Genomic DNA, 27138 nt, shown 5'->3' with positions numbered 1-27138 from the left:
CGGAGCGACGCGGACTGTGGGCTGAAGTTTGTCCACCCTCGCTTCCCATCAGGAGCCTCCGTCCGTCCGTCCGGGGCTTTTGTTTCATTGATGAACAACAACAATAAAACTCACGCGGAACGGACGTTAAAAACGGTCAAGCACAAGCTGCGGTCGTGACGTTTTTTTTTATTGTTGTTAATTTGTTTTTTTGTGGATACGACGAAAAAGAGAGGAAGAGAAAGAAAGGAAGGAAGACACAGAGAGAGAGAGAGAGAGGGACGACTGAAGTTGACACTGTGCTGTCATCTCGGCTACTTGTTGAATAGGCTGTTGTTGTGTGCAGTCGTGGACATTAACACGACACAGAAGCCTGCTGGGAACAGGTAGGTTGTTCAACTTAAAAACTCCTTTGGTTGATTGTCTCTCTGTTGGATTTATTTATTTGTACTTTGCTTCGACAAACAAACAGAAGTAGCCTCTTGTTAATGTACAGTACATACACCGTAATTTACATTCAACTGTAGTAACTTATAGCCTGTAGCTGTGTTATTACTGTCAACAGTGAAGGAGTTTCAGCTGGTAATGTCAGTTTGTTCACTTTAGTGTATGAATGAATGGCACTGAGGTTAAACGAGTTTTAGTTTATTAGTTTATTAAGGGACAGTGTGCAAAGACATTAATCATTTGCAGAAAACGAAGAGATGGTTGCACCAGATTTAGCTCACAGCTAATTTCCATCTGCAGTCCCAACATACAACGTGCAAAAATACACAGAAAACACAGACCACAAACGACTAGCTATACAAGGCTGATACATAGAATTACACAAATAGACAGTAGACAACTCATAGACAACACAGAAACACAGTTTCCACATCTAAAAAGACTAGGTCAAGTGCAATACATTTGAGAAAGGTGTACCCTATCCTATGTGACCAATGGAGAAAAAAAAAGCTAAGTCATACATGATACAAAATATGATAAAACATTTTAAAATTCCCCAATTCCTACTTCACAAGATTGCATAGGTTGAATGCCTATGCAGTAATAGGCTACTAATAAGACATGAGACTTTTTATTAATCCCACATGTGGGAAATCCACTTGCAACAGTAGCACAGAAGTGCAGGACACGTAGAGAAAGTATGCAATTAAAAATATAAGGACTTCACTGTGTACAAAAACATGTACTGTTATGTACAAGATATTGTTTAAATAGAGAAAAAACTATGTTTGATGCACAGTAGAAAAGAAATATACAAGGATAAACTATGCAAAAGAGAAAAACTTTGTATACAACCAAGTGAAGTAATGGAAAAAGTGGCTTGTGCAAAGGTGGCAGATCAGTAGTGCAATAACAAATAGGAATACAGCTAACAAGCCGTCTCTTTATGTACATGTGGGGTGGGGGTTGTGTGTGTGTGTGTGTGTGTGTGTGTGTGCGTGTGTGTGTGTGTGTTGTTCCACATTAGCTCCAGGCTCCACTTATTTTAGATAGATAGATAACAACCTCCATAACCCCCCTTCCCTTCCCTCCCCCCTCCCTCTCCCTCTCCTCTTCCTCTCTCTGGTGTCAAGGTCCTGTGTATCACCATGAGGCAGTGACGGCTCAGGGACAGTGATGGCCGAGCTGGAGATTGACCAGTCCAACCTTCCACGTGTCCAAGAAGGTAAGAGGAGCTCACTCCCCAAAAAAACTGGAGCCAGATCTTACACACACACACGCACACACACAGGAAGAAAGAAAGACTTGTGTGTTAGACATATGTGCCACGCTTCATGCTCTGGTCTGGAGGAGAAGTTGTTTTTGTTCGGTCCCACCACAGGGATGGTCAGAGGTCAGGGTCAGCGACTGGACTGCAGACATGTGGAGCCTGAGGGGATTTAATGTTGGACTCAAGAGATGATGAGATGTATGACAACAACTTTCCACCTTTTTTTTTTCTTTTGCGTTAAGCTTTGGCACCAAACGGCAGCTTTTCCTCTTCAGACCTAGAAGTGGCTTGGTATTGTTGAGTATGTTTTGACTGTAGAGCAGCAGCAGACACAGATACCGTCATACAGAGATGTTTCTCATCATAGACAGGGTCTGGTGCACTAGGTGCAGATAAGACACGAGGAATGAGATCGCTCCTTGTTATCTGGGAGTTGTGGGAGAAGAAAGGGCTTTCACTTTTCACATGAAGACTTGGACAGCAACTTAAGAGTGAAGTTTGATGTTTTTTTCTAGCAACACAAAGAGCTGCTTGTTATATTCAATTTAAATTGCTCATCTATATTCAGTGTTGAAAGGTCTCTTCCACTATAGACGACTATTATAAATCAGCTGTCCGGCATAATGCAGACATTCAAATACTGAGAAAGAGTGAGCTTTAGAGATGGGAGCGCCACTGTGGAAAATCCTGCTGCTGAGCAAAATCCAAGTGTTTTTTCCATGGAAAGAAGAAAAAAAAATCACATAAATAGCAGCAATATTATAGCATTTTTTATCTAAAAATGCATGCATGTAAAACTTTTGCAGGTAGGGAATGTCTAGGCTGAGCGTGTCCGTACTAATGACGAGGATAGAAATAGGTCTGCATGTCTTTTATCAGGGGAGATAATTCAGCACTCCACTCTTGTTTCCACACACAAAGGGCACACTGTGCAGCTTTGCATTTTCATGCTTTATCGAGCAGTGGCTCAGCTCACAAACAAAGACAGTTGACAACAGCTATGAACTGCTCACTGAGACAATCGCCGTATGTAAATCAGATGTCTGTCTGGTCAATGTCATCATCCTTTCCCTCCCTACTCATCCTCACCCTCTTGTTTTCCTTTCCACAGTCAGATTTGTCAAACCACCACGACGCTGCTGTGGCACGTTGGCATGTTTACTCATTGTCCCATTGTGAGTGTTTATGCTCCTGTTTCCCTAAGTAGCTGTAGTTTCCCCCCGTGTTTCACTTCTCCTTCACTTTCCTCCTCATCCGAGAGTCTCAGCCAAGTCAGCGCTCTTTGTTTTCACTGCCCCCCCCACCCCCCCTTATCAGTTCCTGTTTTGTCCTCCCTCCTCTGGTTGCTCCTGATATAGCTCGATGTGCTGGGGGAATGCAGCTCCCAGAGGAATTCCCCCGCCTCCCCCTTCCACTCACTCACCCACTCACCCACTCACCCACCACCATTCCTAATCTCACTCTCACCAACTGACCCAGAGTCCCACTCCACATTACCCCCCCCCTCTCACCTCACCTCTTTTTTTTTTGTTCTCCATGACAATCTAGTCCAGTTCATGAGCTGGCTGTTTTCTATTCTAACACACAGAGACACAGAGCTGTAGGATGGACACGCACTGCATGGAGGAATTTTGTGCAGAAAAAAGCAGCAAAGCAAAGGGAGGAGGAAAGAGAAAGAGAGAGAGAGGAAGAGAGAGCTCGTGGGCGGTCGGTGGGGGATTTTGGCTGAAAATAGCACCCTTGTCATTTTCTCCTTTTGCCAGTTTCTTTGTTTGGGAGAAAGCACTTGCTGCTGCTGCTGCTGCTGCTGCTGCAATCCAAGTGTCGGGGAAAGATGAAAGCAAAATATCTCAATGTCAGTGTTTGATTCCTCACGCTGCATAATTTTGTTTTGGATGATTTGCTGTCAGGTCTCTAATGTTGGTGGGAGTTTTTCAGCTTTTTTTTTGTTGCATCAGCAGCAGTAGAGAGGAAAAGTGTAGTCACATGTGAATTCTTTTGTTTTTTTGCAAAGGGAGGGAAGAGCTTTAAAGAGGAACTAAGCAGGATTTCTCCGTGGCTATGCTACATTTTTGCCTTAATGAAAAAGTTCCGGAGTAATTTTCATAGTTAACTATGACTAGCGACTTGTTACGAGTGCTCTCTATCTTCCACCTGGTGGCTGAAAACCAACCTTTCAACATCAGTAAAGTTACTCGGTCGTCCCGGTGTCCCAGCTCTCGTCTCTGCGGCACCGTGACACAAAGCGCTCCGTAACCCGTAATCTTTTGTTTATGACGGTTAAAACTACACAAATACACACGTCGACTCGCCATGTATTGATTTTTCGCCAGCTTCTTTGTAAACAAATGCACATGGACGAGAAGAGCGTTAGCAAAACAGTGGAAAAGCCACCAGACTTGCATAGTTCCCCTTTAAAGAGCAGGGTACCCGCAGGGTCTTAAAAACTTGAAAAAGTCTTAAATTTGATAACCATAAATTAAGGCCTTGAAAAGGTCTTAAATTTAGTTTACAAGTCTTAAATTTCATTCTCAAAGGTCTTATTTTTTATCTTTATCTATCTGCATGATACATCGCAACAACATAACTGTATCTACTTGCAAAAAAATCATGGAATGCTGCGTTGCGAGGTTGGTCTTAAATTTCATTAGATGTGGTCTTAAAAAGGTCTTAAAAAGTCTTAAATTTGAGTTGCAAAATTCTGGGGGTACCCTCCAACTAAGCAGGATTTCTCCCGTGGCTATGCTACATTTTTACCTTAATTAAAAAGCTCCGGAGTAATTGTGATCGTTAACTACATGACTTGTGACTTGTTACGAGTGAGAACGGAGGCTCTCTGTCTTCACCTGGCGTCTCATGGCTGAAAACCAACCTTTCAACATCAGTGTAGTTACTCGGTCGCTGCCCCAGTGTCCCAGCTCTCGTCTCTGCGCACCGCGACACGAATGCGCTCCGTAACCCGTAATCTTTTGTTTATGACGGTTAAAACTACACAAATACACTTCTTTGTAAACAAATGCACATGGACGAGAGGAGCTTTATAGCAAAACAGCGGAAAAGCCACCAGACTTGCATAGTTTCCCTTTAAAATAGGAAATAATTCACTTTGTTTTGGCTGTTTGGACTTTCAGGTCATGCAGGTCGTGGTTTCCTGCTTTGTAATTTCCCCCTTTCTCCCAGTCCCACTGCAGATCCAGTGGCCTGCCCTGCCTGGCCTGCACACACACGCACGCTGCTGGAAAACATACCGTGCTATTTAGAAAAATGTTACCCACTCATTTGTGTAGCTGTGCGCTCTTTTCCTAGACAATCTCACCCCTGAGTGGAGCTTTAGCCCGTGGTGTTCAAATGCCACAGACAATTTCTGTTGTCTGCGGGATCTTTGATTCACTATCCTCTTACAGTAGGAGGCAGACACAGGCTCTTTTCCTTATTAAGGGGCTTACTATACCATACACACACACACACACACACTGAACATATGTTTTTAGTGTTGGCCCTGAATGCCTCCTTCCCTCCCTGTCTCTCAAAACCTGTTCAGCAGTCAAAATAACACACGCTCCTCGTCCCTCCCTGAGAAATGTAACGTGACCGTAGTTTAAAGGAGTTTGGAAAAACAAGTTATCCCACAATGCAGACACACCCCATGCAGAATGAAAGCTGTTTCCCTTTTCCCTTCATTAGTTCGTCTTGTCTCTGAAATGGATTTAAGAGTGAACTCATGTTTTGAGCCGTCAATTTGTCCTGTCGGATTAAAACCGAGCGTTTGACTTAATCTCTCCTCGCTGAGTCGCTGACAGACTGGAAGCATAAGGGCAAGTCGCAGATCCATTTAGCGGATAGTAGTTAAGCTCCACGACAGGTGTAAGTGGTAATGCATGTGTGTCTGTCTCGGGGATGGATGGGGTTAAAACTCTCGGCGCAGGTCATTTCTGGTGTAAACGGACCCCTTCCATAGCCCACCGCTGATTTCCATGAACTTTGACTGTTGAGCCCAGTAGACTGAGGCTTAATCTCTGTGGAGGATTTGGAGAAATGAGTTTTTAGAGACGGAGTTTAAAGTTGACCACAATCATCATGTCATGTTTTTTCTTTTTTCTTTTTTTTGCTCACTTCCCTGTTTTCAGACTGGGACAAAGATGGGACATCCTCAGTTTGTCTGGTTACATCAACTAAGACCCAGTTCTGCAAATGTGGAAATTAGGGATGTCACGATTATAGATTTTCTTGGTGCGATTATTGTCAAAGAAATAATCACAGTATTACGATTATCACGATTATTATGCATTCATTAATTTCCCAACACTATGTATGTGTAAAATCAAATAGTCTAAATAATTACGAAGCTAATTATTTTCGCAAAATTTTTTAAGTATCTATTAATAAAGGACCAATTATATTCCCCAGGGGAATCAGTTGTCATCTTTACCAAGTGTTTGAGTTTATCTTAATCTTTTTTTGTTGTGTTTTTTTAAAATTACAAATGACATGCAAACTTTTCAATATTCAATGTTACATTAGGTAACTGGACCAGTATCTGTGCATTTACCTTTACTTTGGCGCACATGATGGTTCCGACATAATATTTTTTGGAAAGTCATGTATTTAGGAATCTTTGCGATAAATTAATTGTGGCGTTTAATACCGCGATTAATTGTAAAAACTAGTAATAGTGACATCCCTAGTGGAAATGTAACATTGCATTAAGCAGTCTCTTGTGATTCATGAAAGAGCAGAGGATTCTGGCGTTTTTAAAGCGGGAATGTGAAAACAGTGACAAGATAGGAATCAAGGAATGTCAAGCCAGTATGCGTCTTCTTCCGTGACTTTCCGTGAGTCACATGACAATAGAAAAAGTGGGCTGAATGCTGTTCTCACTCGGCCACACAGATGGTCACGACACTAGACTTTAAGCTCAACACATCGCTCTTAGAATAAATCTTCTTCTTCTTACCGTCCACGACAAACCGTCCAGCTCATCTCCAGCTAGTCAGTAAGTAAACTTCCAGCAGGATCTTCGCTCTTCTCTCAAACAAACACACGTCTCAGCTTTCACATCTTCTCTAACAGCAGAGCCATGTTTACATTCACAGCACACTAGATGCTCCTCTTATTTGGGATCCACTCACTGTTTTTTATGCAGTTGCTTTTAAATAAATTGGCCACTTTATAAGGTAACTCCTGCTCTGCCAAAAATTCTTTAAAGCTTTTACAGCTTTTTCAATTTTGTTTGCATTGTTTGAAACGTGCAAACTGAATTATATGTCAGTGTTATTGTTATTAGTTAAAGGTGGTTTAATACAGCCGGAGACTGCTGTGCATTTACACTGAGAGTGGTTTTATTTCTTCACACACATTAGAGAAGAGCAGAATGCCAGAAATGCCTCTGAATATAATGTCGCCTCACACAACACATCATTAACTATGACCTTAATGCTACGGCTGAATTAACACCTGCATGACAGTGTCACAGGCGGCCTGAACAATTGTGTTAGATTGCATTAGATTGCATATACCTCATAAAGTGGCCACTAATTGTAAAACAGCATGTCAATATAACACCACTAATAATAATATAGAAATATGCTCCCGGCCCAACGTTAATGTTTGACTCATTAAAAGAGCTTATGGTGTTGCAGCATGAAGTGGATCTGGGTTAAGAGCTCAAACGGGCAATTATGAATAACATATGGCATTTATTTATGTCAGCCCATAAAGTGGATACTCGGGTATCGTGAGCATTAAGCCACTGGCTGTAAACGTGGCGGCCGTGTGTGTGCAGACGCAGCCCAGGCCGCTCTGATAGGCTCAGCGGAGGGATTATCAGAGGGACAGGTGTTTTTAATTGGCCCTAACCTCTGGCTCAAAGCTGCTGCTCTTCAGCGCCGTCGTTCTTTCTTTCCTTCTTCTCCTGGCAGGCAGCGCTGTAGAAAATCCAGCCCTTCTGGATTCCCCTGAAGAGAATCGTCAAGATAGCACGAAGTGGTCGTGTCAGTTCACACGGTGAGCTGTGTGTTTCTGCAGAGATCAAGGAAGTAGGAGAAAACAGCTGGGCCCACGGTGCTGCTGCTGTCCGTCTGTGTTTGTTTTCTCTCCACTAACTTTTGAGTTTGTTTGACAGACTTTAAACACACGAAGGCCACGGCACATACAGACTGTAGTAGCTCATTAAAGCCTCCTGAAAACACACAGGGCATGTTTATAGATGAGAGCAGCCGTCCACAAATGCAGAAGCTATTTAAACTATTGCACAGATCATAGAGTAATGCAAATCTATGCATATTCACCATCATATGTTAGTTCCATGTTAAATTCTGGGAATTTTCAAAGTTGGAAACTTTCCATGGGAATTAACGGGAATATTTAAGCAATATATCACGACAGGCCGTGGTATATGCTCATTATACCACGGCTAAGGGGCGTTGTTCGGCCCGACGCGAAGCGGAGGGATGACAACCCCCTTGGAGTGGTATAATGAGCATATACCACGGACTGGAGTGATATATTGCTTTTATAAAACGGTTACGAATAAAGGCAATATAAAAGAGGGATACGCAATCAATTTCATGTAGTTTTATTCAACCAGAAATACATATTATCCAATAAAATAGCCTCACTGTGAAAAAAATAGTCCCACCTCTCCAGACGTTAGCTCCAAGTTAGCTCTGCAGCTCGTCTTTTCCTCCGCTCTTTTTCAGGTTAATGTCACTGCTCAATCCACTCTACCGTTGTTAACCCTCCCCGGAGGTGAAAGTTCACCTTAAACATGTGAAGTCAACTACTTTAGTCCGTTTTTTAACATCGTAAAAACATCAGCTGTCTTTGGCTACGGACTACAACAGTCCGTTGTCATGGATACATGACAACAACTTCCATTCATACCAGTCATACGTGCCTGACGCGGAGTGATAGCCTACGCTGTGATAAGGCTTTAGAATAGTAGCCGTGGTATATGCTCAATATACCACGGTTAACAACCAATCAGATTGCGGGATTTCACCTTTCCGTTTTATAAATGGGAATAAACGGGAATAAATCTGAAATGTACAAAATTGAAGGTTGGCCCTGGGAACATTCATGTTTTTGTTGTTCAGTAAAATAATTGATTCATTGTTAAAGAATTCAAACTTGGTAAAGTTCTGAAATGTAATTGTATTTTGCATGGATGTCTGCTTATGACAAAACAAAATATTTACATTTATGTTTGGATGTGATATAGTTTGTTTAAATTACCCCCAATTTTCAGTTAATTCCCATATATTCCCATAAATTCCTATAATTCCCATAGAAAGTTTCCAATTTGGAATATTTCCAAAATTCCCCAGCTTAACTTCCCATGGAAAGTTTCTGGAAATTTAATGGAAATTTTCCGCCCCTTTGCAACCCTATATGTTAGTGGTTTTAAACAGCGTTGAAGTTGTAACAGACCAGTCAACTATCTCTCTTGCTGATTTGATATGATATCTTTGTGTGAATTTAATAACTGTTCCTTTTGTTTCTGCCTCTGTCAACTTTCTGACAAAAAAAAAAAAAAGAACAAGGCTCGGAGAGCGTTAATGACATGAAACCGATATGTTTTATGACTGTGTCTGGCAGCAGGTGGCCAGACTGTGGGATCATGGGATAGGGAAAACAGAATGACTGGATATGGGCGAGCAGACAGAGCTGCTGTATGGAGAGCTCTTTGTTAAAGCCCGCGGATTTACAGCGGCCTTGTTGATTTCACTCCACATACATTTGTGCCATCTGCGCCGGCTTTTCCAACACAAATGGTTGCAGGACGAGTGCCTCCTTCCTGAAGTTTGCATCTTCATTTGGTAGTCATAGTGAGTTGAGTGAAGTGAGGAAAACAAGTGCATCCACTTCATCCTTTCAAGTCACTTTCATTCTAATGGTTAAATTCTGAAACATGCACACTGGTTATTGCCTTTGTTAGGATGTGGTGGATCTGCTGCAGCTACTGAACTCAGCAGCTCTGGGAGGGCAGCAATAATTGTGGCCACTTGTGTGTTGTTGTGCAGCACTAGAAGCCTGTTATGATCAGGATTTTATGAGTCTTTTTCTTTGAGAGCTTTTTTTTTTTCTAAACGAACAGTTAATTCATGCCAGAGTGGTCGGTGGATGGTGGTTGTTGTTGTGTTTTTATAAAGTTTTAAAGGGCACTGCTCCTCTGTATTTGTCTGTGTCGTATAAACACACCACACTTATATTGTGTTGTTTCCCTCCAGACACAACAGCTTTTACAATATTGTCTCTTCTCAAGCCGCCCCGAGAAAGAAAGTGAAATTGAGGATGTGTCATTTTTTTCAGTTTCCTTATTAAATATTTCCACCCCCTCCTCCCCATTCATTTTTGAACACACGGAAACCTTTGGTTGTGATACTGAAGTGCTCGTATCCTCGTGTTGCAGTGTGCCAGTGTTTTGCTGTGCTGGAGGATGGAGCGTTGGCACACAACCTGCAGGAGCAGGAGAGTAAGTACAGTGTCAACCCACCATTTAACACACTACAGACATGTAGTACTTTGTGTTATGTGGTCTGCCTCACAGTCCCATTGAATCACCACCTTATGTGTCGTGGGGCTTCTTGGTGAGGTGTTTTGTTTGAGAACCCAGCTAAGCATTATACTACAAATTACAGATTTATATAAAGCATACTTTAGTAAAATGCTGTGTTTTGTTTCATGGCTCACCAAAGGCACCCTGGGAAACCTGCGGTAGTGATGCTGAACATGTTTTTATTTAGCTGTTGGCTGTAACAGTCATAGCTGTGGTATGTCTTAACAAACAGAGTGACATATAATTTGCTGGCTGTTTTTAGGAGTGGACAGACATGTCACAGAGCGCATTTAGAATAAACACAGCAGAGATGAACACTCAGAAGAAAACAGATTTTAGACTGGAAGTTAATAGAGTAATTATTAATCACATTAATCTGGTGCACACATGGTCCGCCACTGCCACGCATCTGATCCTGGCACACTCTCTCTCCCTTCTGCCTTTTCCCTCGCAGTCGAGCAGTACTACACCACCAACATCCAGAAGAACCAGCTGGTGCAGAACGACATCCGTGTAGCCAAGAGGCTGCAGGACGAGGAGGAGGAGCAGCAGGCCATGCAGAGCGCCATCTTGAGGCAGACTTCCAGACAACTGTAGGTGACCCCCGCTGCCCTCACACTTACTGTAACACAGCCCATAATGCTGCAAGACTAAACGTCACTGCATGAGCTCATTGATTCCAATAAACACCCACTGATGATGCATATTTACTGGGTTTGAGTCGCTGCTGAAATCTACACAGAACTGTGTAAACTGTGTGTATGTCATCTGAATTCATAGTAGATCATTTAGATTCATAGTGTTTATTCATGGGACTGATGTCGTTTATTGGCATGAGTCTGATGTGAGATGCTGTGATTCAGTTATTTAAAATTTAAAGGGACATTGTGTAACTTCTCCTGTTGTCTATTCACGAAAATCGATTATTTTGTTCAAAAGTATGTTTTTCATTAATCAGTAATCACTGCATTCACCTGCAGTCGGGCAGACGGCCGTCGGAAACAAACCAGATGTCATTTTAGTCACAGAAGTCCAGAGAAAGCCGGTAAAACGTGGGTCAGGTAAACAATACGACATCGCCATGACAACATATTGTCACGTGTATTGTTTTGCCTCGTGCTGACGGACCACTTGTTTACATAGAGGCTTGTTTATGCCGTTACGTGCAGCAGCTGTCTGCCGTCCGCCCAATTTCACGTGAATGCAGCATGAAAAATACGATTGAGTTGCTTGCGATATACAACCGCAACGCTAGATGGGAGTAATTCCTACACAATGCACCTTTAACCCTAAATTTCCTTCCTCTTCCTTAGAGAGGAGGAAGACTTTGAGTACGCCCGCGTCATTCAGGAGGAGATCCAGCGGCGTGCGGAGGAGGCCCAGAGGAGGGAGCAGGATGATGAGGTGAGCTCAAATCACGACACCGATGCTCATGGAGTTTATTCAGTTTACACTTAGTTTGTGTTCCTCTGATCAGTGCTATGAAAGAAAAATGTCTCTAAAGGGGGAGTTCAACTGTGAATTGCAGTCACGTGGCTCATTTAAACAATTTAGTTTATACTATTTTCTAAGAGAAACTCTCCACAGCCCTCCCACAGTTAACAAACACACCAGTCATTTTACTGCCTGTTCTCACCTTGACGTCACATGAATCTGCACCTACTCATCTATTATCCACCTGCCGCCCACCTCGGTGTGAGAAATCTTTTTAAACTGGAAATCTACACACATCAGTGTCTGCGTGAAACCATTATCTCTCAGTCACACAGTTTCTACTTAGCACACTGAAAGTAAGCACACTATATCATGCCAGACAAAAGCGAGCCTTCAATGCACAAAGATGTTTGCATAAAATGATTCATTTTTTTATTGCCCACAAGACATATGTCACTACACAGTCTACAAAACAGTCGGTGCACAGATACTTCAAACTCAATATGCATTGTGTCCTCTTTTACAGTGCACAACAAATAAACAGTTGCTGCTTTTGTGTGGATGACAAGGAGCTTGTGACTCAGCTAACATCCCCCATGTGCTTACTCTCTACTAGTGACACAGAGTAACAACATTTAACACTTTAAACATTACTCAGTGCCCAGAAGACAATAAATCCGGTTTCATATCTCTTTGTGGTTTTATCTTGGGAGCTGTAGTAATATAGAGACCAAAATCATGCGTCACCACGGATGACTGATACAGAGAAACCAGCTTGAAAATCAATATTCCTCCTGCCTTGTGGTGTCATGTCTAAATTTAAAACTCTTTAATATGTTTAAACTTGGCTTCGAAACTGAATTCTGTCTAATAAGAAGACTCAAGACGTGACAGCGAAGATTGTAAAGCGCAATATTTTTTAAGGGATTTGCTCCTGAAAGAGGAACAAATCCTTTCCCGTGGGTGTCGAGTTGCTGTCAGTAACCGGAGCAAAGCGAGGCGCTGTGTGAACAAGTTCAACGTTAGCAGGAGGAGGCTGTAATAAAACAGAAACCTGGAGAAAACCACCACTGTTGAGTAATACACCACACCAGGTGTATCTTTAAAGTATCAAATCCTCACTGCGGGCATTATAGCTGACTGTTCAAAGACAGTTGTTTCCCTCTGTATTAATTCATATAACAGAAATGTGTAATGGATGTAATGCTGAAGCCTGCAGTAAGTGTTCACATGTTATACAAAGCAGAAAATGTCTGCTAGTGACGGTAGAGTAATGATTTTTTTTTTGTATCTTTTACTACAGCGCCGTGTGTGCAACATGAAAGCCTGGCAGTAGAATTACACTTAAACAAAGTGAAAAGCACATTAATCACAGCGGCTCATGTGGCACTCGGGACACGCTTGTATATCATTTCATTATGAGCCTGTTAACCAGCAGGTGAGGGAGTATCATATGGTTCACTTTGCTTTCTCTCAGGACATGACTGAGTCCGTAATGAATAGCGCCGGCAAATAAAGTGCTGCTCGGAGCCTCTGATGTGCCCGCTGCGCCGTATGAGCGCTGTATGAGCAGAGTCAGCTGTTCAACAAGAGACACACCGCCTGTCAGCTGCCCATCTGGATGATGGCTCAGGCTATTTCCATGGCGGTTGATTTGCAGACATGGACCATCAACCTTTACTCATACAAAGTGCACTTGTGTGTGTGTGTGTGCATGCTTATGTCTCCCTGGATTTGCACAGTTGACATGTGTGCAGTTTCAGGAAGAGACATGTTAACTAGAACATTATATAAGAGCTAGTGCTTAATTAAGAGGGTTGATAAATCCTAATGACACTGCAAGTTTGCTTTGTGGATAATTAGTGACACTCTTTCACAGTGATATCTTAGATATTTTTTTTTCCATGTAAGCAGTGCAGCTGTAGGGAATAGGGATGGCCCACCACTTTATCCAGAATGAAATACTGTATCTCAGCATCTGGAGTGATGGATGGTCATGCAATTTAATACAGTGAGACATTCATGGTCCCCTGAGGACTTTTAACTCCGATTTACCCTCTTGCACCGTCCTCACAGTGACATTTGCGGTTTTGAGTGAAATGTACAGTATTGATTCATTTTTTGATTGATTGCCATGTAACATGATACCACCGCTCTCCACCACCATGTGAAAATGTACTGTGGTTAAAGGGATAGTTCAACATTTTGACAAATTGGCCCATTGCCATAATCCCTATAGTCATAGCAGTAGATACGTTACCTTTAATTGTCGGTGCAAGCTATTTTTAGAACGGCGGAGCAGAGCCGCGAGCTGCTCAGAGCTACGCTACGGAGGCTAATGGGATTTCTTGGTTTCCCTCATCAAACTCATCAAATACACAATCCAACAACTCCAAAACGCTCTGGTGACCTGCACATTCACCACGCTATGAGATAATAACACAACGTTACCAGACAGAGTTGTTTTAGAGGGAAATTCATGCAAAACCGCTGATGCGCGTTGCCTTCATGGGCAGTTTTTCAGCAAGCAGTCTCTGTATTTACCTCTAAAATAACTCTGTCTCGTAACGACAACGACTTGCAACGACTTGCACTGACAATTAAAGGTAACGAACCTACTCCTAAAACTATAGGGATTATGGCAATGGGCCAATTTGCTAAAATGTTGAACTATCCCTTTAAAACAAATTACATGCCATCAACCAATGCTGTACTTTGTACTACATAGTCACCAGATCTCAACCTACTTTTGGACCAATGTGTGAGACTGTGCCCTCCATCCTCATCATCAAAGTACTACATTAGGGCAAGGCAAGGCAATTTTATTTGTATAGCCCGTTTTTACAAACAGTTTGTCTCAAAGGGCTTTACATGGCATCGTAACAACATCCTCTGCCCTTAGACCCTCACATCGACTGAGGAAAAACTCCATGGAAAACCCTTTTAACAGGGAAAAGTTGGAGAAACCTCAGGGTGAGCAACAGAGGAGGGATCCCTCACCCAGGACGGACAGACGTGCAATAGATGTTGTTACAGACAAGAAAACAGTTTACAGTTTATGTCACAGAATGTGCGAAATAGGGAATTAGGAATTAGGGAAAATCTTTTGGAAAAATGGAAGAGTTTAGTCTAGAAGAGTCCAGTAGAGTTTGTAGAATAAAGGTGAAGAAGCTGATCTATACGTAGCTGTTTGAGGCCCTTCACCCTACTAATGGACTATACAGGTTTTTCCTTTAATATGTCACCCGTCTGTAGCTCTGCTGCTGCATGACATGACTCCCACTTAGACTAATATTTTTACTCCTGCATACAGGCATAACAGTACATTATAATATAACATCTATTTGAATCCCTCCAACATGTTTTAATCACAAAACAACAACTATTCATCTTGTAAGGCAGCCATGTGCTTCCCATCAGTCACGTCTCCCTCGTTCCTATTTTCACACGTTCGTTCATTCAGTGTTGGTTTTATCACTCTGCATTTTACACCTTTCCTCACACTAGTTTTTGGACAAAATAAAGATCATCTGCCTGTCCACCAGTAGAAGGGCTGAGCTGTGTAACTCCACCACCAACTGGTGCCGAGCGTCACAAGGCTGCTCCAGCATAATATTTTCCTTTACCCTGCAGTTTCCTTTTTAGAGGCGGGAGGCCGCCTTGAACGGGCTCATAAAAGCTCCTTGTTTGGAGGGTGTGAGGTCAGAGAGGCTGTGGGGTTTATTCATTATTATTAAAGGGGTTGAGTTCAAACAGTGCACTCAGTTAAACAGTAAAGCCTCATTTACCTGCAGGGTTAAAAGTCACACCAGGTAATGCAGCGGTGAATACATCTGCTCCTGTGTGGGAGTAAAAAAAAGATTTCTTTTTTTACGAGTGTGGATGTTTGGATCAGGTGATGAACTATTAACACTCCCATTAGCCTAACTTCCTTAATGACTGGCTGATCAGAGGTGTTGATTCAATATTTGCCTCCCTGTAGATTGTCTCTTTAATTAAGGAACAGAAGGCGCCGGCTTGTGCAGTTTTAAATGCCAGATCCCTGTGGCACTCCTCGCCTAACCTGCCATGGCAAGCTGCTAATTATCTGCTGATGCTGGCAAAGCGGCTGGCTGACACAAACGCCCTGATTGCAAGGAGCTGAAAGGAGCTGCGTTAGCTCCAAGTTATGATTTATGTTGCGAACGCAGCCTACAGAGAGAGGTATTTCATAGAATTCGGTGTGAGAATTTGCTGATTTGTGGGGAACATTATTAGACCTGGCCTTTCTTAGAAAAGCGGCACAGAGACGTGGGTGTGGTGGGGTGTGGGGTGTGTGTTGGGGGGGGGGGGGGGGGGTTCGGCTTCAGAGAACAGACAAGTATAGCAGCGCTGGTGAGAGCAAGGCGGCATTCCCCAGTGACAAGGTGTTACTTATAAAGTGACGCAGTCCTGTTGACCTGCTTCCGTTGGCATTTTCAGTCCCAGAGGTCGTCAGGGCTGAGGAGATGAAGAGTTTTCTTGTCTCATGTGGTCTTGTAGTTTCCATCCAGTCTGCCGCTGTCGCTGTCGCTGTCGCTGTCTGAATTACTCTGGTTTGGTTTGGTCTCCCACAGGCCGGAGCTTTGTGTCGGAGAGCCACTAACAAGATCTCAGCTCATCTCAACCTTTGGCAGAAAGTAGTTTATTAAAGTGTACTACAGGTATACTCATTTACTGTAATATTAAAACTGAGGCAGTATACTTGAAAGTGTACTTTTGTAAACTTAAAATGACCTATAAGGTATACTTTAAAGGGATAGTTCAACATTTTGGCAAATCGGCCCATTGCCATAATCGCTATAGTCATAGCAGTAGGTTCGTTAACTTTACTGTATTTGTCGGTGTGAGCTATTTTTAGAACGGCGGAGCAGAGCCGTGAGCTGCTCAGAGCGGTTTTGCATGAATTTACCTCTAAAACAGCTCCGTCTCGTAACGTTCCGTTATTATCTCATAGCGTGGTGAATGTGCAGCTCACAACTTGTCCACGACAGTGTTTTGGAGTTGTTGGATTGTGTATTTGATGAGTTTGATGAGGGAAACCAAGAAATTCCCTTAGCCTCCATAGCGTAGCTCTGAGTAGCTCGCGGCTCTGCTCCGCCGTTCTAAAAATAGCTTGCACCGACAATTAAAAGTAACGAACCTACTGCTATGACTATAGGGATTATGGCAATGGGCCAATTTGCCAAAATGTTGAACTATCCCTTTAATAAACTAAAATGTGGCCTAGAAGTATATACTTAGTACACTAGGAGTATATAGATGAGTGTACTTGTTGTATACTTGAAAGTGTACTTCTGTAAACTTAAAATGATTAAAATTTTATGAACGTATAATCTTCCAATTTAGTCAGAAGAAGTATTAAATTAGTATACTTTCTAGTATGCCACAAGTACATGGGCCATAGTATATGGAGTATATGTATTGCTATACTTATACTTGTAGACGAGCCAGATGTAGCTCACACTGTAATTACATGAGATGTGTTCAAACTGGTCTGAGAGTTTGGTTCATGTTACATTTGTGTTTTTACTTGAACTCCAGTGATGTACAGATGAAATCAAAGAGGTTTAAGGCCAAAGAAGCAGATGCAGAATCAGAAGAAAAACTATTCATCCAAATAGTTGTGTTTTCCATGTGGTGTAGTGACACTAACCAAAAAATTGAAACTATCCTCATGGTGGATTTAAAATTTCAGCAATGAATCAAATTTAACAACAACAACAGCAACAAAAAACTACTTTCCTTGTTTAATTTTAGTCACAGACTCATGTTAAGTTGTCTCCTTGGTTATTTTTCCACAATATGATATGCTGCCACCTGCTGGTTGGAAGCAGCACAGCACTCAACGTGTCTAATAATCAGTTAGTTCAACCTTTGTTTGCACAGTTGTTCCAGCCTGAGCAGCGTCTGTGTTACTTTAAACGGTTTAATGACACAGTTACAAAAATATAAGTTGTGAATTTTTAGCTTGAAGCGCAAAAAAGAGCCCAGATTGTCTATGTTTTTGTTTTGCTTATTTAACCGAACCCCTTCCATCTCTCTGTAATCTCAAAATGCCATAAATTCCTGTCTAGTTACTCATTACGTCAAACGAGTAATCAGTGCCGTCTTGTCTCTACAGGAAATAGCGAAACGAATGCAGGAAGAGGAGGAGCAGAACATCAGGAGGAGGAGCAGAGGGCAGGGGGGCCGCGGTGAAGGTACAGAGTTGCTGTGTTTTATTCCCTCTGTACTTATGTGGCAGCATTAGTAAGAAATCCTGACATAATACAGAATCATTGAAAAGAAACAAGCTGATTTCTCAAGAATATCATCATATATATAATTTGATGTGTAGATATTTGCAGTTATTTGTTGCACTTATAGTAAGACAGGACCCAGACCCAGCTTAGCTTCTGTCTAACCACGCCTTGCTCCACTGCTACTGCTCACTATTGTTGTATGTGTCACTCTCCACAGACATAACAGCATGAGCAAAGCATGATCCACATACTGTAGCTTTTACACTATATTCGTCTCTCTATTAAAGGAGAATTCCGGTAATTTTTGACCCCTAAATCGTTGTCCTGATGGCCACCCAGTGTTGTGGAGCAAAAAACGCCACTAAAATTGATGCAGGCAAACCGGAGTTACAAAAATAAACGGTGGAGCAGTGTAGTGGTAATGTCCATAATATCTCCGACCGTTTATTTTTGTAAAGAAATCATCACAACAAGGAATAAGTGTTTGTTTCTGTGGCGGGGAGAGCAGGCGCTCTGCGATGGGATAGTAATGTCTTTCCAGGATGTTTCAGAGTTCGGCTATCTGAGGTGAGTGACTACAAGCAAAAACACAAAGTTTATACTGTTTATACTGTTCACTATATGAGTTCAGTGGTGTCTCTAAGGATTCCAGTCATGTACCAGAGATATTTGATTGTTTTCTGAGTGTTTGTTGTTGTGGTTGAAAGAATTGCCCCCATAGGTTAGCGTCGTCGCTATCCCTAGCGCCGGGTAGCCATGGTGTAACTCCGGTTTGCCTGCATCAATTTTAGTCGCGTTTTTTGCTCCACAACACTGGGTGACCATCAGGACAACGATTTAGGGGCCAAAAATGACCGGAATTCTCCTTTAAATATTGTGCTTCGTATCATTTGCATGCATATAATATAACATGTTGTCTTTTCTATTGTTTACTATGCATGCCAGTGTAGCTGTATTAATATGTATGCATTTATTGCCTCAGAGGCGTCTAAACACATTTATATGAATTATGAAACACAGATTTCTGCTTCAGTGACATGCAGCTGTTGTGAATGCCAGTGTTACCTCATCATTAACAGCACTCGCTAACAGCCTCACCCTCCCTCCCTTGCTTCTGTGTTTGCATGTTTGTCATCACTGAAAGGCAGCACCAGTGATACAGCAGCACTCGCATCCACACAGCAGCAGCAGCACACACTCCAACAAGAACAAGGAGAGCAGGAGGAGGAGGAGGAGCGGCTGCAGTCGCCTCCCGACACCACCAGGTGGCGATGTTCCTCCTCTCACAACAACAACCACTCACACTCTGCCGCCGCTGGGCCTCGGGCTGACTCCCTCGGGGGACCGGCGGCGGCTCAGGAAAACACAACTTCATGGTCAAACCAAGGACACGCAGATTCTATTAGGCAAATTAGGAGCGAGTTGAGAGTTCCTTTGAGTGAGGATTCAGAGGATTCAGACACGGAGCTCTCTGAAATACTCTCCGTCTTGTCCCAGAGAATGTATGCTGAAAGACGCAACACAGCCACAGCAGCGCCTCCTCTTCCTCCTCCTCCTCCTCCTCCTCCTCAGCGACGGGCCTCTTCTTCTTCTTCGTATCATCGCCCGCAGGAGAGAAGCTACAGAAGTCTCGGCTCACGCAGCCGGAGCTTCACGGACGAGCTGAGAAGATGGGAGGAGGAAGAGGAGGAGGAGGTGGAGGAGGAGAGAGGAGACGATTATTATGATTACGGTGGCAGAGAGGAGAGGAGGCCGAGGAGTCGGGATGAAGGAAGGAACCTCGGAGAGAAGAGAGAGTACGATGGCGAGCGCTTCGGCGAAAGAGATCGGGATAGAGGCGCTGAGGTTCGAGAAAGACTGAGGTGTCGGCGCAGCGAGTCCGTCCGGCTGCAGCACGACAGGAACCAACACCGCAACAACAGAGACCTGACGAGAACCTGGAGCTGCAAGGAGAACCCCGACCGACGCGTCCACTTTCAGGACGACGGCGGTAGCAGGGGATCGAACCGGCGGCGGCGGGACGAAAGCAGCAGCAGCAGTCAGGTGTGGGCGATGCTGGGCCAGGTCCTCAGAGAGCGCGGCGTGCCGGTGAGGCTCGGTGGCGGCGGCAACGGGGCGCCGCTGCAAATCGGGCCTCAAAGCAGAGACAGCCAGGTGCTTCGCGATGGGAGCGAGGTCTCCCACGGCGACGACTCCCAGCCACATCCACATCAGAGGGCCTTCCGGAGAGCCGCGACCAGCAGGCACAGTTTCCATGGAGACATCAGGGAGAGGAGTAGAAGACCGTCACGCCGAGAGAGCAGCGGGAGAGATCACAGGGAAGACGGGGACAATGTGGAGCACGCCAGAGAGGTTTATGAGATTAGCAGCAGCAGGAGAGACTCGTATCTGGGTAACGGAGACAGGGGAGGAAGCAGAAGACGGAGAGAGCAGAGATACGCCGACGATGAGGAGAGGGAGAGGGAGAGGAACGCACGAGATCGCAGGGTTGAGAGGACAACGAGCGAACGCAGACAAGGCCGCAGCGCCGTAGTAGAACAAAGGTTAAGCTCAGAGGAGGAGCAGCATGCGGAGAGGAGGGTGGAGTGGCCGCCACGGAGAGCCACGCCACAGCGGAGCCAAAGCCTCCTCAGCAGCAGCAGCAGCAGCAGCAGCACGGCTCCAACCAGAGATAGGTCGAGGCTCATGGCAGCAGGTAACAAACCCACCCAACAGAACTGCAGCCAATCTCCAACCTGCAGAAGGGAACTGCTTCCTGTGTGTCTTCATCTGCTGCTCCTTCTCAGTCATTTTCTCCTTCAATCGTCATCTAATCTGGACGAAAAGTGGTTCTCTGTGGTGGTGCATTGTGATTTGGGGTCCTGGGTTTCCTTTTTCCATAACTTTTTTTAGTTTCAGTACTAGTCCTGAAATGATCTTCTCCCGTGTGTGCTTTCATTTTCGTCTTCCATCGCCAAATCTCTTTTTGAGTGTTGATGTTGTGACAAACTCAAATAGCATGAGTGGAGTGGAGGAACAGGCCCGTACACGCTGCCTGCATCCGATTGTCAGTTTTCATTCTTAGTGTGCGTCTCTTTCACTGTGATTAAATGATTCATCACTGATTTCCTCTGATAATGCGCTCCACGCTCTTTCGTCTCCGTCATAATCGCTTCAGTATCTGTCGTGTGATTTCTGACATGAAATGAAACTCGTCATCCCTCAGGAATGCCGCCGCCGCTGCAGCTGCAGCCGGAACCAGCCGAGGCGGGCCTGGACCTCGGGGAGCTGAATCAAGTCCTGAAAGATGAAGAACTCGCCCGCAAGCTGCAGGAGGAAGAGGAGAAGCTGTTGAGGAGGGTAAGTGAAGTGAATCAAAAGGTGATCATGATGCGACACTCCTCATCTGCCTTTTCATGGACAGCCATCAAAGAACGGAACAAGCTGCCTGAAACCCTGAAAAGCAGAACAAACAAACTATTTACATTTCTCTCATAATTTAAAACAATGGCTACTGGATAACCAAAGTTCAGTCAGACAACTCTGAAATGAGAACAAATAATTTATTGAGTATAAGCAAGCAAGCTGAAGCACAGCATAGTTAGCATATTCTTGAGAGTGGTTGCAGCAGGATTGATTGTAAGCATTGCAGCTGAAGCACAGCATAGGTATCCTAGAGCATGGCTGCAGCAGGTTTGGCATCAGGCTCTGTCTCAGTTATTCCTTCCCTGAATGATCTGGTTTGCCAGACATTACAGGGAATGAAGCAGATCCCCCCGTACCAGGGGATCATAGAGACAGAGCCCACAGGTGGATGCTGGGGAGGAGGTTGGTTTGCAAAACCTCACGGGCAGCAGCAGCAGCAGCAGCGAGATGTATGCAGAAGCAGCAGCAAGGCAGCGAGGCAGCAGAGCAGGAAACAGCAGCAGCAGCAGCAGCAGCATAGCCAGGGATGAGCAGGTAAACTGGGGGGTTAAATAGCCCGTCCTATTTGGATGAGGAGGGCATGTGACTGATCAGCTCAGGATGGGCGCAGCTTGAGTTGTCTGCCTGAACTAGCTCCGCAGGCTTCGCATCATTTGCCAGCACGTTTAAAAGCAAAGGCACTTGTTACTCAGTTAGTCTCTTAAAAAATGTATTTTAGTACCTCTTAACGCACTCAATTTATGGAATTATCTTAAAATCTTATGAAAAAGGAATTGTGGAATTTTAAAATACTTAAACATATTTTCTTTCCATTGATCATATAGGATAGGGTACACCTTTCTCAGGTGTCTTGCACTTGTCTTTTTAGATGTGGAAACTCTGTTTCTGTATTGTCTATGTGTTGTCTCCTGTCTATTTGTGTATCACTCTTGTATAGTCGTTTGTGGTCTGTGTTTCCTGTGTATTTGTTACATGTTGGGACTGCAGATGGAAATTAGCTGTGAGCTCTGCAAATGATTCATGTCATTGCACAATGTCCCTTAATAAACTAATACATCTGTGATTTATGAGAGGAAGGATACAGGAGAAGACACTCACTTCTTGTTCTTGTTCTCACAGAACTCCCAGCCGTCTCCGTGCAGCTCGTACCCGGAGGGAGACTTCAGAGCGGCGCAGGTGGCGCAGGATGAGGTAGGATGATGACGAGCCGTCGTCGTGTTGTTGTCAGTAACGCCCTGTATCTTCCCGTGTGAACATGCACCTCTGAAACGACACTGTGCTTTCCCGTGCAAAAGGAAATTGCGCGTTTTATGCAGAAGCAGGAAATTAAGTCGAAGCGGAGATCCCGTGAGCTGGAGGGGCCGGCGTCGTGGCGCGAGCACAGAGCGATGATCAGTCACCATGACAGACGGGCCGCGAGAGAGAGACAGGTGAATGAATGTAGAAGATTGACACTTGACGCCTTGTTATAATCTGTTGTTTGCAGTTGATGAAATGACTTTGTTGTGTTGTCAGGTCCAGAGAGAGAGACTGGACTCGGAGGGTCTTCCCTCCCCCACCGAGGACTGTTCCCCAGAGAACCAGCCACCCAGTCCAACCTACACTTTACCGTAAATAGCCTCTACCTGAATTCCCATAAATAAACCTGATTAGGGTTGCAAAATTCCGGGAATTAACGGGAATATATGTGAATAAATGGGAATAAATACGAAATTTACAAAATTGAAGGTTGGCCCTTAACATGGAACTTAAATATAGTTGGGGAAAATATATTGTAGCATAATCTTGGCTAAAACAACCAGATATAATGCAAGTACACTTGAATATCTATGCTATTCCTCAACCACATGCACACAGCACACTGCTACATGCACTGTGCATTCCTCCATCACATGCACAGATGATTTCTTGAACCCTGGAGGCCACACTTTGTCATTTTACTTTTTCATTGGGTGGGGGAGGGGGAGGGGGGTGAGTAATATTTTACTCAACATTCATCATGTTGTTGTTCAGTAAAAGAACTGATTGTTCATACAAGAATTAAAACAAAAAATTCGGAGCTTACCGGAACACTTCAGTTTATTGATGGGGGGGATTACTGATTAATAAAAAACATACTTTTGAACCAAATAATCGATTTTCATGAATAGATAACAGGAGAAGTTACACAATGTCCCTTTAACTTCCCATGGAAAGTTTCTGGAAATTTACTGGACATTTTCCGCCCCTTTGCAACCCTAATCCTGATTATATGCATTATACTGTACTCTGATTATTTTTATTTTTTATTTATCCTTTATTTAACCAGGTAAAACTCATTGAGATTTAAAAACCTCTTTTACAAGAGCGACCTGGCTAAGAAAGCAGTGCGCAAAACAACACCACATAGAATTATACAAACGGTATATACACATTTACAAATTACAAATTACAGAGGGAAAGCACAAGAGTCAATGGATCTTCGTTCTCGACCCTTTAGGACTGATCTGAATTCCCCTGAGTTCGGCCAATGAGTTCAGTCAGTCCTAGATCCCTCTGCAGATCGTTCCAGCTTGAGGGGGCAGAAAACTTAAAGGGATAGTTCACCCAAAATTCAAATTTCACTCACTATCTACTCACCCTCATGTCCTCCGTGCCTTCTCTGAGTTACGGGGGGGGTCCGTACAGCAGTATTTGTCCATATAATGGTTGTCAATGGATACCAACTTTCTTCGTCCAAAAAGACACACAAAAAAACATCCAAATACCTCCATACTGCTCGTCTGTAATGTCCCTCTTGTATTGAAGTCCTGACATGAGAAACTGTTCCGCAGGAAGAGCAGTGAACCGAGACACTGGGAGCTTCCGCTACAAACAAGCTTGAAACATAGACTTATTTAATTTTTTCCGGAACAATTTCTCATGTCGGGGCTTCAATACAAGAGGGACATTACAGACGAGTACTATGGAGGTATTTGGATGTTTTTTGCTGTGTCTTTTTGGATGAAGAAAGTTGGTATCCATTGACAACCATTATATGGACAAATACTGCTGCACGGACCCCCCCGTAACTCAGAGAAGGCACGGAGGACTCTGAAACTTCTCACAGCTCTTAGTTGACATGAGGGTGAGTAGATAATGAGTGAAATTTGAATTTTGGGTGAACTATTGAACTATTATGACTATTGGGACCTGCATCTGTATGATGTTCTGGGATCGCAGACTGTAATGGCTGCAGGTTTTACGCATTTATAGGCACAAATATGGGGGGAGAAGACCAAGTATAGATTTATGTATAAAAGTCGTCCAGTGGGAGAACCTGCGAACACATAAAGAGATATACAAATGTGTCACTTGCAGACAAGCGCAGCAGATCAGGAACATCGCAGAGGAGTTGGATCCGACGTTCCAGGCCCGGAGGCAAGACACAAACAGCCTCCGAGTCGGACAAACAGGTAAAGTCAGCACAAACAGTAGAGACACTCAGAATGAAACTTTTGGAAACAATGGCTGGATGTTCTTTCTTCACATCCTTTTCCTCCCACTACAGGTCCAGCCTGTCAGTCGCCTCCCGTGCCGCACTCGACACTCGGCCTGCACGACTTCCTGGAAGAGTCCAGTCCGACTTTCATCCCGCCAACGAAGCGGCAAGCAGAGAAGTCAGGACGCCCTAAACCAAAAGAGAAGAAGGAGAACTGCAAGCAGCAATAACCATGTGTCCAGCAGCACAGTGTCCAGTTTGCAGGAGTGCAGTTTTATATCTTATTATAACACTAAAATATCAGGTCATTGACAGAGTTCTACCAGCCGCCCCCAATAGCACTTTAGACCAGTGGAACAAAGAGAAAGAGCCGAGAGAAGTGACGTGTTTAGAATATTTCTTGATTTGAACACTTTGAACTCATGCTTTTTATCACTTTCAAAGGGAAATATAGGATTTATTGAGTTATTGTTTGGATTCTTCAGTGTTGATTGTTTAATTTAAACAGTATCCATTATTATTATTGTATTTGTAACTTTTATTTGTCTTCATTTTTTAGCTCATCACTACGACGTCAGTATCCGATTCCACAATGTTGTGTGTGTGTATTTGACCTGCAGGAACTTCTGTAGAGTTTTGTGTTTGTTTTTTGTTTTTTTTATTATTATGTTAAGGATTTATTTCCACAGCAAATATAGTTAAGAGGAACTGACCAAGGTCAAATAATTCATAACTTCCTTAGTATCACTTTAGCCTTTCTAAATGTGTGCGGGTTTCGGTTGAAGCCCTGCGCTGTGCACTATTTAGGAGCCACAGCTCAGATAAAAACCAACAGTCGATTTCATCAAGAAGAGAAAAGAAGAAGTTACTGCAGTAACGCCTGAAACCTGAGTGAGCTGGTTTTTGGCATCAGAGTTAATTTATCCAGAGTTTACACAAGCACAATGACAATCAAAGGAACTGAATCACTCCTTATTTAAACAGACATTTGCTGAAAAATACACAACACCTGTTCATCATTTTATAACTAAGTGCTGGTTCATATCCGAATGCAGATATGTCCAATTCATGAGCATGGCTTATGTTGAACCTTTCTTTATCTATTTTAAAGTCCAAAAAACAATTCAAGTGGGCCTTAAATCTTTGATTATTTGGTACAACAGCCAACTTGTGTTTTTGTATATTTTCACTCCAGGGCCAATTGTTTAATTATCACACTGCTCTAAGAACAAGAATTTGATTTTTACATTCATGTAACCATTCTGAACTCTCTCTTTTATGTCTGTTTTGTTTTGTATGTGCATGTTATTCCCACATTTAAAACCTGCTTGTTTTTCTTTTTCTTTTCTTTTTTTACTAAAGACCTATGCCACTACGTATGAAGCTGCAACAAATAAAAAAAATATTTTTATTGGCTGCTTAAAAATGTCATAAAATACAAAACCATGTTTGTAGTACAGTTCAATCTGGGTTCTTTAAAAAGACATACAGTATTATCACAGGAAATTTTTTAAAAAACATATAAAATTACAAATATAAAAACAAAAACATGAGTCAGGACAGTTCAAGGCGAGTAAAGTGCTACATTTCTAAACATTTGACTGTAAAACTAACTTATGTTGGACTTGTGTAGTAACTCTTCTCAAGGCAGCACCTGCGAACTCTGTGGTCGTCGTTGGAGCGGTGACTCATACTGTGCGTCGTCACTGATACATTATTACTATAGGTGTGGGCTCACAATGTCACTATAAGCCCACAGTTGTATTTCTAAAATTTTCCAGTTCATAAGAAACACACACGCCTGCTGCAGTTTAGAAACGACCTCGTCTTACGTTAAGAAATAAAAAAGAAAAAAAAGAAAGAAGAAACAACCTTCATCTTGGACTCGTCTCACTGCCCACTCCACCGTGCTATAAGTAAAACTAAAGGGCAGTAGAGAAATGACTAAGAAGGAGGGGAGGTAGGGGAGTTTCCACATGACCCTTAAAGACACATGTTTTGTCTCCTCAACATTTGCCAAGTATGTCAAACATCCTAAGGATTTCCCACGTGACTCACCTTGAGGAATGTCAAACTCAAGGTGCAGCGATGACAAACCACATCTGTATTTTACAATCTACTGAGATAAACATAATATATGGCACCTGGCTAGGACTTGTTAACAATGACGCATGTCCCAGCTTGTTAAGTTAAGTTAAGTGCTGCTGCTGAACTTCAGTCTTATTAATCTCACTGGGGGAAAAGAAACCCAACAGCCTCATGTACTGTAGAAATCCATTCTCAGTACTGTAGTTCTGTAGACTGGTTCCTAATCTGAATAGAT

General features: G+C 43.2%; 1 protein-coding gene across 2 annotated transcripts; it reads left to right on the top strand.

Moving 5' to 3' along the window:
• On the top strand, positions 1–26192 carry ccdc187 (coiled-coil domain containing 187). Of its 2 annotated transcripts, XM_083975286.1 has the most exons (13): positions 1–365; positions 1560–1651; positions 10107–10169; positions 10708–10846; positions 11567–11657; positions 17830–17908; positions 19095–20645; positions 21156–21289; positions 22475–22546; positions 22651–22785; positions 22871–22965; positions 24695–24789; positions 24885–26192. In XM_083975286.1, exons 2-13 carry the CDS (start codon positions 1603–1605, stop codon positions 25043–25045), a joined length of 2664 nt encoding a protein of 887 aa, XP_083831412.1. In that variant the 5' UTR covers positions 1–365; positions 1560–1602; the 3' UTR covers positions 25046–26192. The 2 variants fall into 2 exon arrangements, with proteins under 2 accessions (XP_083831412.1, XP_083831413.1); XM_083975287.1 differs by lacking the exon at positions 10107–10169.
• The last annotated feature ends 946 nt before the right edge of the window (positions 26193–27138 follow it).

This window comes from Trachurus trachurus, assembly GCF_905171665.1.
Source record: "Trachurus trachurus genome assembly, chromosome: 7".
NCBI classification, from domain to species: Eukaryota; Metazoa; Chordata; class Actinopteri; order Carangiformes; family Carangidae; genus Trachurus; species Trachurus trachurus.
The sequence above is the reverse complement of the archived record's forward strand: the minus strand, read 5'-3'. Positions and strand labels throughout refer to the sequence as shown.

Bases quoted from the DNA above. Each gene is read 5' to 3' on its own strand.
- ccdc187 (XM_083975286.1), top strand. From the start codon at position 1,603: ATGGCCGAGCTGGAGATTGACCAGTCCAACCTTCCACGTGTCCAAGAA. The intron at 1,652-10,106 runs GTAAGAGGAGCT...CTCGTGTTGCAG, and splicing joins CCTTCCACGTGTCCAAGAAG to TGTGCCAGTGTTTTGCTGTG. The intron at 10,847-11,566 runs GTAGGTGACCCC...CCTCTTCCTTAG, and splicing joins AGGCAGACTTCCAGACAACT to AGAGGAGGAAGACTTTGAGT.